Source organism: Hyperoodon ampullatus, assembly GCF_949752795.1.
Source record: "Hyperoodon ampullatus genome assembly, chromosome: 11".
NCBI classification, from domain to species: Eukaryota; Metazoa; Chordata; class Mammalia; order Artiodactyla; family Ziphiidae; genus Hyperoodon; species Hyperoodon ampullatus.
Window position 1 is genome coordinate 29,182,367 of NC_136924.1, and position 16,743 is coordinate 29,199,109.

General features: G+C 42.4%; 1 protein-coding gene across 1 annotated transcript in view; it reads left to right on the top strand.

Annotated features, from left to right (window-relative positions):
• Positions 1-9,794, top strand: part of TCP11L2 (t-complex 11 like 2) — a gene marked incomplete at both ends in the record, with an annotated part of 31,142 nt that extends 21,348 nt beyond the window's left edge. The window contains 4 exons of the mRNA XM_079714580.1: positions 1,406-1,593; positions 1,807-1,988; positions 4,865-5,037; positions 9,550-9,794. Of these exons, the coding sequence (XP_079570706.1) occupies positions 1,406-1,593; positions 1,807-1,988; positions 4,865-5,037; positions 9,550-9,794 (788 nt within the window). The remainder of the gene's footprint in view (positions 1-1,405; positions 1,594-1,806; positions 1,989-4,864; positions 5,038-9,549) is intronic.
• Between the last annotated feature and the right edge of the window lie 6,949 nt (positions 9,795-16,743).

Genomic DNA, 16,743 nt, shown 5'->3' on the forward strand with positions numbered 1-16,743 from the left:
CCAATGCCTCATAGGGTTGACCTCGATTTTGGAGCCACATAGAACAGTCAGTGTACTAGGTTGTGGGAGTGAAATCTCAGTGGATCCCTTAGAGAAAAGCCCATGTTTTCCCCTAAACTCATGCTCTTTCTGCTTTACCAGTTGTACTCAATTCTGGCTACATATTAGGATCACCTAGGGTGTTTAAACACAGATGCCTGAGCCCCATCTCAGACTGATTAAATCAAAATCTCCAAGAGCCAGTGCCCAAGATCACATTTCTTTCTTTTTAAAGTTCCCCAGGTGATTCTACAATCAGCCAGGATTGAGAACCTCTGTGCTACACTGTTGCTTTTGTTTGAGATAAAGAAATGGGCTTTTAAATCTGTCAGCTGTAAATGATTAAGCTTGCAGCATAAATGCTTATTACCGCCATATTATAATTATATCCATGATGGTTTCCACCGTTTCTGTTGGGTACCTTTTAAATAAAAGACTGCAAGTCTTTTATATCTTTATAAACAGAACTGGGAAAACCAAGAACAACATTTGCCAACTGAGGAGAAACAAAGTTGTGAAATTCTGGGGGTGGTGTTGCTTAAGTGTGGCAAATGGAGCTGCTCATAAATTACCCCTGTTTTCAGGGTGACTATTTATTTTGTTCTCTGGGTCTTTTTAAAAAATCTGCACCTGTGTTCAGTCTGCATTTTTAAGCAATCGCCACCTTATAAATTCTACCAAATACATAATTTTATAAGAAATGTGGTATAAAAAGCAATTTATTTCTAGGGGGAAACCTTAGAACTGGGTCTGAAGTAAAATAAAGTGTGCACACCAGCATGCTGGGAAAGGCATAGCTCTATTCAGACACTCCGAGGAGGGGTCTGGAACCCAAAAATGTTTAATTAATCATCAATGCCTTTAATCTAAATACCTTCTCTGCACAAGATTCAAGGTCATATGTGAGCTGGCCTGTCTATCCATCTGATGCCATCTGCTGCCACTCTCTCTCCCGCCTAGTTCTTTATAGACCAGCAGTACAGATTTGCTTGTAGCATCCAAATTACCATATTTTCTCACTATTCCGGGTCTTTGTGTGGGCTATTCTTCTAGCCTGGAGTGACAGCTCTTTCCTCTGTTTGCCTTGTATCCTGAAGTGTCACTTATGGAGTTCTTCCTCTTACAGTCTGTCCTGGACAGCCTCTCCTCCCTCCACTCCTGCTGTGTCTTCTAGTATTCAATGTATTCTGCTGTAATTGTGAGCTTACAGGTCTGTCTGCCCATCTGGACTCTAAGCTCAGCTCCTTGAGGGCCATGGCTGTCTTGTCATTCATGCCCAGCACCTAACCTGACATCTGTCATGTAGAATGCACAAATGAAGGAATCCATCAGCTGTAGGACAAATATGTGGCCTTTGCACTTGCAGGTGCTCTTGATCAAACTACAGAATGGATAAAAGAATCTGTACATGAAGAATTACTTTCTCTTTCTGAGACTGCTTTAACTCCTGGGGCCAAAAACAGCTCCAAGCCAAGCCTGAGTCCTACATTGGTGCTAAATAATAGTTATTTGAAATTGTTACAGTGGGATTATCAGAAAAAAGAATTACCAGAGGTGAGTGATTTTTTTTTTCCTTCACTCAAGTTTTCCAGTATTCTAATTCTTAAGTTCAAACTGTGAATCAGCTGGTCTGTCTGTGTTGCATGTGACTTAATAACTTTACTGAAATCAGATAAAAATGGGAGTTTGGATGTAACATTGCTTATTTTACAAGTTCATGGTATTGAGCTTCCCTTACTATTTTTACATTTTAAATAAACCTGCTAGACACTCATGACAGATGGAGCACGTCTTCAGGAACTGACAGAAAAGCTGAATCAACTGAAAATGATTGCCTGCCTGTCCCTAATCACCAACAATATGGTGGGTGCTATGACAGAAGGCCTACCTGAGCTTGCAATCAGGCTAAAAAAGATTTCAGCTGTTCTACTTGAAGGCATGAACAAAGAGTAAGTTCCAAGCATTTTTATCTGCTCTGCCTTGTATTCAGGGTCTGCATGTGTTTCAGAGAATGTGAATAACCTTGACATCTGGATGTGATATTCAGGACTGTGCTTTAAGAGAAGCTTAGCTCACACCTTCTTCTTTTAGAATTTCTTTTAATATCACTGAAGGCTTAGATGTCCCATCATAGGAAAGGAGAGGTCTTTTCCATAGCAAGTGCCAGGGTGAGTATAGTGTTTCCACTTAGGATGGGTGTGTGCAAAAGGTCTTCTTTGACAGTGTTGTGGAAAAAAACAACAAAACGCAGAAATCCACCATGCTCAGTGTTTAGAACGCCCTATCAAAGAGGCTTTCCGATTCAATTGTTCCAACTCCATATTTTCTGCCATGAAATGTTTACCAGCTTCACTGACTCAGCCTCTGTGAAATCTTCAGAGTGGTGACATCTCTGTCCTTCAGAGATGCTCTGCAAGTCCAGTGAAAGTTTTGTTTTTGCCAAATTCATTTCCCAGCATCAAACCTTCATTGAATACTAGAATACCATTTCAATTTTGCATTTAGATCATCCTATTGGGAATCCTGTCCAAGTTAGAAAATTCCTAGTCTTAGCCAATGGCCAGATGTTTCCATGGGTCTCATATGGGTCAGCTCCTCTTGCTGGTTCCCCTTTCAGGTGTTTTCAGGGACTTTATTCGTCTCTTTGAAGGGAGATACACCCAACCTCCCATCCTCCTGCCCATTACTTAGAGAGCACATAAATGACTTGATAAAATCCTAGAATATTAAAAGCCAAAAGAAGCCCAAGTGGTTATAGCATCCAAAGTTCTCATTTTGACCTGAAGCTCAGAGAGAGAATACGATTTGTCTTGGGGTGCACACCAAGAAAAGGACAAGCCAAGGCCTGAACCCTGGCCTATGTCAAGGCCCTGCCCTTTCTACTGATCTGGTGCTAACTTGCCAGGCTCTTTTATTTCACATCCCAGGACCCAAGACCTATAATAAAAAGAAACCTGCTCTGGCTCTGGTTTTGCAATAGATCTTATCTTAGCATTTTCCCACACTGGGTAACCATTATTTTCCAGTAATTCTAATTTATTAAGCCTTTAGTGAACCCCCAGTACTGCTTAAGTATTAATATAAAGCACATAGCAAAATGGTTACTAAGAGGACAGGCTTTGGGGTCAGACAAACCAGGGTTTAAATCCTAGCTATGCTACTAACTTGTTATGTACCATTGAATAAGATCCTGAATCACTCTGAGTCTCACCTCCTCATTTGTAAGAAGGGAATAATTGTACCTACCTTAGAGTTAATGGAAGCTTAAGATGACTCATGTGAAGCACTTAGGGCAGGTGTCTGGCACATGGTAAGTGCTTGATAAACGTTAGCTTTTAATAACTACTTAGTTGTTAAGTCATCATCTTTATAGCTGTTCTGCCTATCTGATTATATTTTTGTTTTGTCTAATTCCCCCCACCCCATACCCCCATCTCTTATCCTTTAATTCCCATTTTGCACAAAGTTGTCTTAAAGACCCTTTCTGACTAGTGAGCGGCAATTTTCCATCATCATCCCCCAATAGTGCGGATCCAACAAACGCTGTTTCTAATTACACCTTTTTCCTTACCTGTTAAATAACCCACCACTTTTTACAATTTACTTTTTACAATTTTCTGGACTGTATATATTTGGGATTACTGATCAGTTACTTGAAAGTAACAATGTGAAGGAGTTTCTTAAATTTCATCATGGTAGGTCAAGAGTTTTAGGTAACTTGTCTTTATGGTATTGGCTTCTGAATATCTTCATTTCTTGTTTTTTTTTTATTTTTTTTAATTTTTAATAGTGTTTATTTTTACTTGTTGACAGTTTGCTTTATTTATTTATTTATTTTTGGCTGTGTTGGGTCTTCGTTTCTGTGCGAGGGCTTTCTCTAGTTGTGGAGAGCGGGGGCCGCTCTTCATCGCGGTGCGTGGGGCTCTCACTATCGCGGCCTCTCTTGTTGCGGAGCACAGGCTCCAGACGCGCAGGCTCAGTAATTTTGGCTCACGGGCCCAGTTGCTCCGCGGCATGTGGGATCTTCCCAGACCGGGGCACGAACCCGTGTCCCCTGCATCGGCAGGCAGACTCTCAACCACTGCGCCACCAGGGAAGCCCCATTTCTTGTTTTTGATTGGTGTTAGAGATTTACTGCTCAGGCATGGATAAAGGAATTGATCGTACCTCATTTTCCAAGCACATTAAAAAAAAAAATCTATGAATGAATCCACTCAGACCAGAGGGTTTATTTTAAGAAGTAAATAGGTTACTTTTTTTTTTTTTTTTTTTTTTTTTTTGTGGTACGCGGGCCTCTCACTGCTGTGGCCTCTCCCGTTGCAGAGCACAGGCTCCGGATGCACAGGCCCAGCAGCCATGGCTCACGGGCCCAGCCGCTCCGCGGCATATGGGATCCTCCCAGACCGGGGCACGAACCCGCATCCCCTGCATCGGCAGGCGGACTCTCAACCACTGCGCCACCAGGGAGGCCCGTAAATAGGTTACTTTTTAAAGAACCTACTCTTTCCCTTTCTGATAGCCCTGCCTGAAGATGGGGTTGCAGACTTATCTTCTGGGACCACATTTTTCTGTCTGTGCTTTCCTATTTAAACATTACCCACAGAATTGAGTGGTTTTAAGCATTTACAAATCTGCTACATATAAAGGATGGTTGGGAGGAGTTACTATTTTCTAAGCTCATTCTAATAGAGGTAATTATTGTCTGTATAGGGGAAAATTGGTAGACATTTGAAATAAGTTGGTATATATTTAAAACAACAACAACAACAAAAACCTTGCTAAATAAAAACTATCCCTGATGGGATTTTTGTTTCATGTTTTGTAGGACCTTTAACTTGAAGGAAGTCCTAAATTCTATCGGTGTTCAGACTTGTGTTGAGGTAAACAAGACCCTGATGGAGAGAGGTTTACCTGCTCTAAATGCTGAGGTTCAAGCTAATCTTGTAGGTCAATTCTCAAGCATCGAAGAGGAGGACAATCCTATCTGGTCCTTGATTGGTGAGTCTTCATGTTTTTATTGGCTTCTGCTTCAATTCCAATTTGCTTTACCATGCTGGTTTTGGCTAATTTTAAATGTCAGTCAAAGTTTAGTCTTAAACAGATTACCTGCTTCTTTTGGTGAGTGAATAAATATTGAAAATATGAAGAAAGCATTAATATCTTCAAAGGTTTGGGACTCATTGCTGCTTCTGTGTATATATGTAGCAGAGTGGGGGGATGTTTCAGAGCCTTCTACCTTACTACCCAGCGGATAGGTTTTTATGAAGAAAATAACATCATGCTGCCAGTAATGTTAAATTCCTAGATCAATAGAGCAATCCAGACCAGCTGGCAGTATGTTCACAGAAAGTAGACACGGGCTCTGCTGGGAGCTAACCTGTGTGAGCTGAGGCCCCTGTGTTGGTCAGGCTTAGAGAGACAAAGACTTAAAAAGACCCTGGAACTGAGAGGCATAGTGGGTAGACTTTTTTTGTACTTGATTGCTAAGAAAATGAATATCTTAAGGTCAAGTTGTATTGGTGAGTTGGGGAGAATGTATCAGTTAGGACTTTTTCTATTACTTGTGACAGAGAACCTAAGCTTCTAAAGTGGCTTAAGCAAAGGGAATGTATTTGCTCATATAACAGAAAAGAGCAGGGTGGGATTGGCTGCTGGTACAGCTTAATCAGAGCTTAAACTATGTCCTGGGCATTGGTTTCCCCACTTTGGTCCCTCAGCACTGCCTTCCTCTGGTCTGGCTGTCTCCGCGGATAGTCTCTTCCCAACATAGCAAGATGACTTCAGCTCCAGCCTACATCTTTCTGTGTTTAAGTCAAGCCAAAAAAAAAAAAAAAAAGGAGTCAGTTTCCCTCCCCTCTTAGCTCAGACAGTGACCCCAGAATTGAGTCTCATTGACTCCAGACGGTGGTCACGTCCCATTGTTGGCTCAGTCATGGTGGCCAGAGGGGAAGAAACTTAAACTTGAGATGTGTTCAATTCCTGGTGAGTCAGCTTTACCTGTAACACCTGGTCTGAAACTAGGGAAGAGATTGTTTTCCCCCAAACAAGATCAGGGTGCTGTGGCCTTAAGAAGGGAAGAGGGTGATGTGGGACACAAAGCAAGTGTCTACTGCAGAGGGTGAGGAATGGACCAGACAGAGGAAAGAGTGTGGCATTCGAATATACTAACATTCCAGGACTAATCTGCAAGCTTTCAGAGTACAGCACTGACTTCCCTAAGAATACAAGTACTTGTTATTATTTGGTTGAGGCTCTTAAATAGTTTCTCTCATTCTTATCCCTGGGGACACGGGATGCTGGAGATCTAGGCCACCCAGGCCACTTAATAGCTCTAGGCTTCAACCCCACCCCCAAGAAAAGAGTTGTCTGGTGTGCAGCATGTGGGCTGCTGAGGGGTGACGGGTGAAAACAGTAACACACACAGCATAACCGCAGCTGCCTGTGGCTGAGCCCTTCCCTGCGTAACCTTCACTGCTGACATGCATCTCATGGCCTGTAGTCTCCAGCTGAACGCTAACACCTGGAAGACGGTGTTCCCCGGAGAAAGAGGGGCAGGCCGTCTGCAGTCTCTGCCACGTACCAAGAGACCCCCCACTAGTGCACAGGCCTCACGAGGACGGGGCGCTTATTTGCTCACTGCTATTTCCCTATACCATGTTGGGCCCAGAGATGACCTTTAATAAATATCTGTGGAATGGGTGAATGCATGGAGACTTAGAGCAGTTAAGTAACTCTCACCTGAGGTCGCATAACTAGCAGGTTGCAGAGTATGGCTTCTTCCTGAGCCTCTCTGACTCATATTCTTAACTGCTTTCATGGGCACTACAGTCAAAGCTGGAGCCCTGCCGCTCATTGGCAGGGTGGCCAGAGCATTGGGTGTCCTCCATGCCCTTGCTTTAGATCAGGGAAGTACTTGCAGTGTCAAGGGAGAGGGAAGCTGGGGTCCAGGAGATGCCCCACCCCGAGGTGGCCTCTTAAAATCCAGTCAAGCAACTTTTTTCCACCCAGCTCTCCCCAGTCCAAGTTTCCTGTTCTTTTGCAAGCTGGAAGTATTTTGTAACCTCATTCAAAGTATTGTTGCCTAGCAACTTGAATGACTCACTTGAGCGTCCCTCCCTGGGCTCTGGAAGCCAAGGGCACGTCTTTGGCAGGGGCTCCGTTTGGCTGCTCCTAAATGGACAGACGCTTCTGTCACCTTAGTCTTGGCCTAAAAACTGACTCATCCACAGAGGAGATAGAACCACTTGTCAGCATAATAACAGTTTTGAAAAAGTTTCATTCTTTAAACAGCCTTGTGAAAAGTGTTTGGACCATATCTGTGATGAAAATAGACCCGGCTTCTGAGAGTCGAGCAGCCAGCCTAACGGGGAATTTAGTAGACAGTTTCCTCTTAATTCTCTGCCTGCAGAGGAGCTGGAATACATTAAGCACTTAGAGGGATCCCTGAGACAGAAGGGCTTCAATTTACCCCCGGCTTTCCTCCCCTGTAGTTCATGGTACCCACAGTCTGCCTTCTTTTGTTCTTAGTTGGTGTGCTGTTTCTTTACAATGGAATTACAACTCCCACTGTGCTCTTAGCCATTAAAAAAGGTAATTAGAGAGGGAGTTTTCCTTCAAACCATTTTTTTTCAAATATATACCAAAACCATGTCAAAATGATTTATGGATTACCTGCTGTGTAAATTATTTGCATGCTAATAGCCACCTACATTTTTAAAAAGTAAATTTCAATTATACAAGTGATACATCCATGAATAATTTCCTCTTGTCGACAAATTATGGATAAGGCCCAAGTCATCTTTGACTGCCTTCTCCAGCCCCCATTCCTCTCTGGCTCCCATTGCTTTCAGTTTGGGGTTTATCTTTATAGACCTTTTTCATTCCAATCTCACTTTAATTCAAGCAGCATTTATGACGTGCCTGCCACATGCCAGACCAGGGATATCATAAGACAAAAAAATAGCCCTAACCCTTAGAAAGCCCACTGTCTAAGAAGGGAGAGATAAATTCTCAAGTAACAGTAATATAGGGTGATAGTGTAACAGTTGTGGAAAAGCCACAGAAAGGAGGTGACTTTAGCATCAGCATTGAAGTATGCTCTCGACTTGGGCAGAGATGAGGTAAGGTGGAAAGGCATTCTAGTAAGAGGAAACAATTTGGGCTAAGATATGGACATGGGACACTGGGGACTTTGAGTTCTAGGTCAGGTCTGGCTGAAACGTGTGATTTTTGGGAGAAGTGTTTAGAGATAAGTTTCAGCAATATAGTTATCTGTATTCGATGGAGTGTATTTTCCTTAGTAAACTTCCTTATTTGTGAGATTTCTGTTTCCAAAGCCAGAGAACATCCTTGGAGCAGCATGGGCTGGGGCATGTCAGGCTTGTCCAGTACCATTTGTCCCATACTACTGCAGCTTCACTTATTTATGCATTTGCGTGCTTTTGTGAAGTCGTCTCAAATGCAGATACATTGAGGCACTGAAGCAGGAAGAATGGAGAAGGTGGCAGTGCCAGTTGAGGTGGCCCTTCCTTAGTGACTCCAGATTGTTGCCCACATGGGGGGTGATCATATAATTTATTTTCCACCCCAGGACACTTTTGAGAGTGCTCTTTTTAATTATGCCAGGACAGCAGGTGTCAACTTTAACTGTCCTGTGAAAACTCGGATGTGTGTTCACCCTTGCCTTGGAGCGGTTTGGGCCCCCAAGTTTGCCAGATCTGTAGATTTTTCAAGAAGAACCAAAAATTTGATTTTCTATGTGAAATCCCCTCATTTTAAATGACTTCTACTTTTAAAAAACACTACTTGGACCAAACTGGCAGTGCCAGTTTACAAACTCAGCTTTAAGATACATAACTAAAATTATGGATGTTGAGTTTTTGTAAAAGATTCCCCACCCCACCCTGAAAATGCTATGCATGTTTTGTTAGCTAGCTATTACTGCATAACAAATCACCCCAAAACTCCATCTGTCACTGCTTACAAGTCTGTGGGGCAACTGGGTAGTTCTTTTGGTCTTGCTGGATGCACACGTGCATTTGTGGTCAGCTGTGGCTTGGGTGAGTAGCTCTGCTGATCTTTCCTGGGCTCTCTCAGGTGCTTGGGAGTTGGTTGGCTACAGGTTGGTCTAGGATGGCCTAAGATGGAATAACTAGGCTTCCCTCAACATGGTCCCTCATCAAGCCCAGGCTTGTTTACATGGTGGTGGTAGGCAGAGAGAGTGGGTTCAAACCATGCCTCTTGAGCACAGAACTCACATACCAGCACTTCTGCCACATTCTGCATTGGCCAAAGCAAGTCGTAAGGCCATCCCTGCTCCAAGGCATGGGGAAACAGACTCCAGTCTTTGATGGGAAGAGCTGCAAGGCTGCTTTGGAAAGGGCATGAATATAGGGAGAGGTCAAGAGCTGAGAATGTTGCCGCACTCCACCTACCACAATTACTATTCTCATTTTTCAAAATCACGTGCTTTAATAATGGGACAGATAAAGATGCCTTCTTTTTCCTCAGATAAACGAATCCAGCTATACATGAAAAGCCTACTTTGTCTGCCAAACCCTCAAAAATGCATGCCTGCCGTGCCAGGAGGCCTCACTGTCGTTCAGCAGGAGCTAGAGGTGCTAGGCACGCAATATGCAAACATTGTGAATCTCAACAAACAAGTGTATGGACCATTTTATGCAAATATACTTCGAAAGCTGCTCTTCAGTGAGGAAGCCACGGGGAAGGCGGAAGCTTCATCATCTACTAACTAAAGAGGAACTGACATTGGATAAGAGATTGGAAGCCCAGCACTTAGGTACCCAGTCTGTTTCCATCAATGGCATTTCAGATGCGGCACGTTCTCAGTCCTGTCTGTGGCACAGCGTTAGCCCGAATCTGTATAATCCAGTAATATTAGCATTGCAAAGACATGCACGTCGTAATGACCCTGTTTGTGCATCATCTACAAGTCCAAAAGAGATGTTTTTAATGAACAGAAAGCAATTTGTAATTAATTATATTACCTATATAATACTTGTAAATGTTTTCTTAAGCATATATATCTGGCTTATTCATTCAACCCATAAGGAGTTGTATTTCACATCAAATCTAATGATTTTTTTAACTTTGGTACAGCTTCTTAAAAGGTTGAAAGTTGTGAACATAACCAAGGGGATTGATGTTCTGAATAAATGATGTGAAGTAAGGAATAATCGTATTTTAAATGTACAATTAAATTTTATTAATGTGTAATAGAAGCTTACGTAGTAAGTCCTCAAATTCTACAAATATACCAAATCACATTTTGTGATACCAATTGTCAGTATTTGTTTAGAATTTCAATGTATTAAATACATTTTAAAGCTACATACAAATTTTAGATAAAACCTCCCTTGTTCATTTAGTGAAAATAGAGACAAACACCTTCTAAAATTTTATTCTAGAGGGTGGATTCTTCTCACTTATCCTGCTCTCTGAGGGAAACAGTTTTTGCACACATCTCTTCGTGAATGTCCCTGCATTTCTCAGGCCACTGATAAGGTTTATATAAGATTTTAATATTTTTACATAAGGCAGGAGTGGTTTGAATTGTTTTACTTGTAAGAAGAAGAAAAATTGATAAAACGAGATCCCCATTCTCAGTGAAATTCATGTCTGAAAAAGAAATAGTTGAACTTTGGAATTTTTAACCATATAATGTGCTAGCAAATGCCTTCTGCACTGATTAAATTCTTACCTGCTGTGACCAAGATGCTCTTCTAAGTATCATCATCATTTGCCATTCTTATGCATTAAATTAAACTTTGCCAAGCTGGCACTGGTTGTCAGGATTCTAGAGAAACCTGCATACTGTCCTGGAATTACATACTTCTTCCGAAGTGTTAAGTGAAGCACTACCTTTTGGACGGACTCAGCCTGGAAAGTGCTTTATTTGCATGAAATGCATTTTGATTGTTTGGTTTTCTGAGGACTCATTGAACCTTAGTAATTTGATGGGGAAGAGTAGGTAGGAAGTAAAAAATAATGCTCCTTTCTTCCTCACCTCCTCTTCCTCACCACGACCTTCACCATTATGATGCTACCTAATTATTTGATAAAGTTCTAGGAAATGATTGTGTGAGTAAATTATCTCCGGTCTTTACATTTTGGAGGGATCTGCCAGAATTCGAGGAAATTTTGAAAGTCAGTTGTTTTTTCTCACATGACCAGTACATAAATCAGCCATTCTGTCCATTTGAGCAGCTGTGTATAAATGGAATTTTACTGAAGAGCACATCATTGGTCTCACCCATTGTTTCCCTCTTCCTGTATTTCCATTCTGCCTGTTTCCTATGCTTAGAAACCATAAGGTGCTGTAGATTTTTGTTTTCATTTTCTCTTAAGTTGAAGTAGTTTTCAACTGTGTTCACTTTGGGACCTGGACAGCAGGGAGGGTGTGACATAGAAATGTAATGTGTAGCATAACTTTTTGTCGCTTTCTGAGGTGAACTGTATATTTAACCAGAAGACCAGGTGATACACTTTTTTATTATCAGATTGGAATCCGTCTGGTGTTCTTATATACTTGATTATACTGAGTTGCCAGCAGGAAAACAATGTGCAAACATTTTTTTTAAATGAAGGGCATTCTGCCTTTTTTTTTTTTTTTTTTAAGTGACAAAGTAAATCTCAATGTCTGAAGTCTGGATTTAGGCAACTACATTTACTAGGATTTTAAAATCCTGTCCCTTAGCATGTTGTTTACTTGGTTTTTACTGAAATGTTTACTTCTACTTTTGAGAATTTTCTTAACATGGTCTTGTTTTGTAATGTCAATTTTATTAAACACCATACACACACTTTCATTCTTCTTCTGCTAAAACATGTATTGTGTGCACTAGTTAAATTTTAAAACATTAAAAATTATTTCAAGATAGCTGGTGTCTCTTTGTTTTCTAAACCACCTTTGGGTAACTCAGGGCTGGAATACTGCACGGTCTTTATTGCAGTTGTTTTAGAAGGATTCTTCTGCTGATCATCAGAGCCTCACAGACATCAGGTCATGTTCATTCGTTCATTCAGTCAACAAATAGCTATTGAGCATCTATGATGTGCCAAGAAGTATCCTAGATCTTTGATACACAGATGACTAGACAGACACTATCCTGAAGAAGTTTGTAACCTAGTAAGAAGGACAAACTTGTGAACAATTGCAATAAAGTGTAATTCGGGCAATAAAACACATACACGTGGTGTTAGAGGAAATACTGCCAGACTGTGTTTCGTGGAGGTCACCCTTGAGCTAAAGCATGAAGGCTAGGCAGGAACTTGCCAAGAAAGGGAAAGGCACAAGAGGCCAAGTGCACAGTGGGTACGACGGTGTGGAGAAATGGTAAGCCAAGGGTCCAGCCTATAGAAGAGGGGAAGTGATGAGAGGGGAAACAAGCAAGGTAAAAGGCTTCTGGGATGTCATGCTCAGAAGGGAGGGTTTTGTCCTGAAAGAGATAACCATTGAATCTTTTGAAACAGGAGAAGGTTACAAGCAATTTATGTTTTGGAAGGATTGCCCTGGCAAAGAACACTTGCTGTTGGTGCTAGAATATTCTGTGTTGTGTGCATATGTGTATACACATTCACACATGAACACATGGCACAAGAGTCCATGTAGAAATGGACTCTAGCTAACAGAAGCAGAAAGAGAGTTTATTGGAGAGGTTTAAGTACCTCATGGAATCTGTTTTACTTGGGGAATTAGGCTTGGAAGATGGGAAGAACCAAGGCAGTGCAAGCGTAGGACCTCAGCCAAGCTGGATTCAGAGGCTGGTTTCTCAATTGTCCTTGCTGCTTTGCCTCATTTGCTCAAGATTTAAAGTCTCAGATATCAACATTCAGTTGGAAGAATCTCTGTCAAGGGCCCAGGCTCTAATTTGCAGGGGATGGAACAAGACAGTAGCTGACCCTTAGACTCCTGTGTTCCCACCAAGGTCACCCAACTAGGGATTTCTTCCAAATAGGAAGGAGCAGAAAGAGAAAAACAAATCCACTATCATGTGCACTCATGAGGTCTTTAAAACTTGAATGGGAGAAATGTGTGAAGAGGTCCCCCAATCCAGTATCGCCTCTAAGAATGACACGAAAAGATGATTCCAGGAAGGGCATAGTCACTGAAGGCAACCTTTATTGGTATGTGTAGATGAACTGCTGAGCAAAGCCTCAGCATAACCTTATTTCTCAAATTTTAGTTCAAAGTTTAGGGAAGGTTGGTGTGTGTGTCGAGGACCCTACTCCATTCAGCCACTTAGAGACTCAACTTCCATCCATCTTGTAACTCAGTAGTCCCCGAAACCTTCAGCATCTCCTTAATCACTCAGAAGATAAGGGAAAGAAAAGGATCACCCACTTCTACTCATGGTACATTGGCCAGAACTAACTAGATCGTTAGTTGATGACCAAATGGCTAGATGGTCATCTGGCCCCATCTAACTGCAAAGGAGTCAGGACGAGGTGCCCAGGAGAAAAGGCGGGCATGGGTGTTGGGTATTGGTAACCATTAGCAACAGTCTCCATCTCAGATCCCTCCAGTTTCCTTGAATAAGCCCTATGAATCATCTTTTTATGAAAATAAGTTTATTTTTTTAATGAACAACAGAACTTACTGGGTCCTTGCGTTAATGAAGTGCTGGGCATTGCCTAGTAGACCATGCAGGAATTACCTGATTACACCCCCCGCCCCTACTTTGGCCATGCCACACGGCATGCAGGATCTTAGTTCCCCAACCGGGGATCGAATCCGAGAACCCTGAATTGGAAGCGCAACGTCCTAACCACTGGACCACCAGGGAAATCCCATGAAAATAAGTTTAAGGTCATGTGTCTGCTCTGATCTTTTAGTATTAGCTCCCAGAGCACTGTGTTGAGAGGATTTTGAAGCTAAATCCAGGACAAGCAGTAAAGAATTCTGTGGCTGATTGGCTAAGTATGCCATGGGCGTGGGGAGTGCCATCTTTTGTGCAACATATTTTTTTCACTTGAATCCTTCTTAAAATTAAAATTCAGCCTGTTCTACCTCTGAGGATGTTAGGTTCCAACATTTTCCACTCAATATTCAGTAAAAGTAGCACGGGACTGAGAGTCACAGGACCTGAGTTTGAATTCACTTCTGCTTCATAGCTATATGACCTCAGGCCAATCTTTTAGTCTCCATGAATATCCATTTCCTAACCTACCTGACTGCCTTGCAGAACTATTGTGAGAATCAAATGAGATAATGTATTTGTAATTGTCTACAAACTCTAAAGCATAATGTGGACAGAATACATTACAATAGCTCATTTATTTGTCCTAAATCTCTTTCACACTTCAAGAGGTTTTAGTATTTTGAGAAGAGATGATTGAATACTGAAGTACATAAGACCAAAAATTGTCAAATCATATCACAACCGTGGTTCATTAAGCCCAATATTGTCATTGGCAGAGAAATTCAAGGGTACATAGAAGGCTGCAGTTATTGTCCTTGCTGTCAACTTCAAAGGATAGTGACACACCCAATATGTTCTAATTTCATTTAGTAAATCAGATATGACTTTATCCTCCATGATTTAATCTAACCTTTTAGAACATACATTTGTACTAGCAACTTGTACCCTCTTGTTCTCTGTTTTTCAAGTGAAGCTATATCTTTTCATGTCTAAGCTTGGTATGTTAGCCTTGTTCAGCTTTCAAGGGAAAGGGACCTAGGGATTTATCGCAAGGCTTTATGAAGAAGAAAGGAAACCTAGTAATCTATCCCAGCAGCTGCACTTGCCGGCATGGTAGAGAACCTGAATATAATTTTTTTTCTTTCAGAATGTAGTAAAATAATTACTTACCATATGGCCCTAAGCACTTTTTTTTTTTTTTTTTTTTGCGGTACGCGGGCCTCTCACTGCCGTGGCCTTTCCCGCTGCGGGACGCGTAGGCTCAGCGGCCATGGCTCACGGGCCCAGCCGCTCCGCGGCATGTGGGACCCTCCCGGACCGGGGCATGAACCCCCGTGCATTGGCAGGCGGACTCTCAACCACTGCGCCACCAGGGAAGCACTGGCCTGGACTAACCACTTTGATCTCATATAACTGCACAACCCGCTACAAGGCAGGCTCTAATTTTTTTTTTTTTTTAATTTTTTGGCTGCGTTGGGTCCTTATTGCTGCGCGTGAGCTGAGCTTTCTCTAGTTGCAGCGAGTGGGGACTACTCTTTGTTGCGGTGCACGGGCTTCTCATTGCAGTGGCTTCTCTTGCTGCGGAGCACAGGCTCTAGGCGCGTGGGTTTCAGTAGTTGTGGCTCACAGGCTCTGGAGCACAGACTCAGTAGTTGTGGTCCACGGGCTTAGTTGCTCCGTGGCACATGGGATCTTCCCAGACCAGGGATCGAACCCGTGTCCCCTTCACTGGCAGGCAGATTCTTAACCACTGCGCCACCAGGGAAGTCCCTGTAAGTTCACTTTAAATTAGGGATACCAATCTTTTCTCTTCTGCCAACTTGTATTTCTTGAAAACCATTCATGGTGATTTTTAACCATCTGTTCAGAAAATTTTAAATTTTCCATGGGATCATAAAACTATGGCTAGGGCTTCCCTGGTGGCGCAGTGGTTGAGAGTCCGCCTGCCGATGCAGGGGACGCGGGTTCGTGCTCCGGTCCGGGAAGATCCCTCATGCCGCGGAGCGGCTGGGCCCGTGAGCCATGGCCGCTGGGCCTGCGCGTCCGGAGCCTGTGCTCCGCAACGGGAGGGGCGCGACAGTGAGAGGCCCGCGTAAGGCCAAAAAAAAAAAAAAAACAACAAACAAAAAAAACCTATGGCTAGAATTATATTATCCAATCTATGAATATTTTCCTTTATGATTTCTGACTATATTGCTATCCTTGAAGGTGGCCACAGCTCAATGTTATGGATTTATTCACTTTATATTTTCTTCTAAGGTTTTGTTAACATTTAAATATTTAATCCGTATAGGATTTACTTAGATGTATTTTTTTTCTAAATGGCTAATCAGCAGCTCCAACATCATTTTTTGGGTAAGCCATCTTCCCCTGCTGATTTAAAATGTCATCTTTTCATACTAAATTTCTGCTGGAATTTACTCCTGGATCTTCTGTCTAGCCCTTTTAGAATATAACAGTATCTTAATTACTGTCCTGTTATGCTCTTCTTTCTAGGTAAGTTAACTCCTCCTCACGATGTGGTCATTTTAATGATTGTATAATAGGCCATCACACGCATGTACCTTAATTTTTTAACCAATCCCCTCCTACTAGGCATTTGGTTAATTTCCTATTTTTTCCATACTATACAATGTGTAGTTTGGGGCTAAATTAAATGAATTCTATGCCTCGGTGGCTCAAGTTGTGCAAATTATCCATTTACCGTTTTCTTTGAATTATTTTTAAAACGACAATACGCGTTGTTGGTCTTGATTGTGGGATAACTGACAAAATCTGTCCGTTGGGGTTTAAGATTACCCAGGCGAGACTTCCGAGCGACACCAGGGGGCGCAGTTTCCAAGCTCCGCCTCAGCCACATCCGGGTTCAACCGCAGGTTCTGACCGAGAGCAGGCGGAACCTTTCTTCCGCTCCTCCAATTAAGTTGCGCGGCGGGGGCTATTTAGACCACCGCGCACCGCTCTCCACGGGTACAGCAGTTTGTCCGGCGCAGCGAAGGCGCGCGTGAGGGTTCTGTTTGCTCCTTCCTTCGTCGTGAACAGC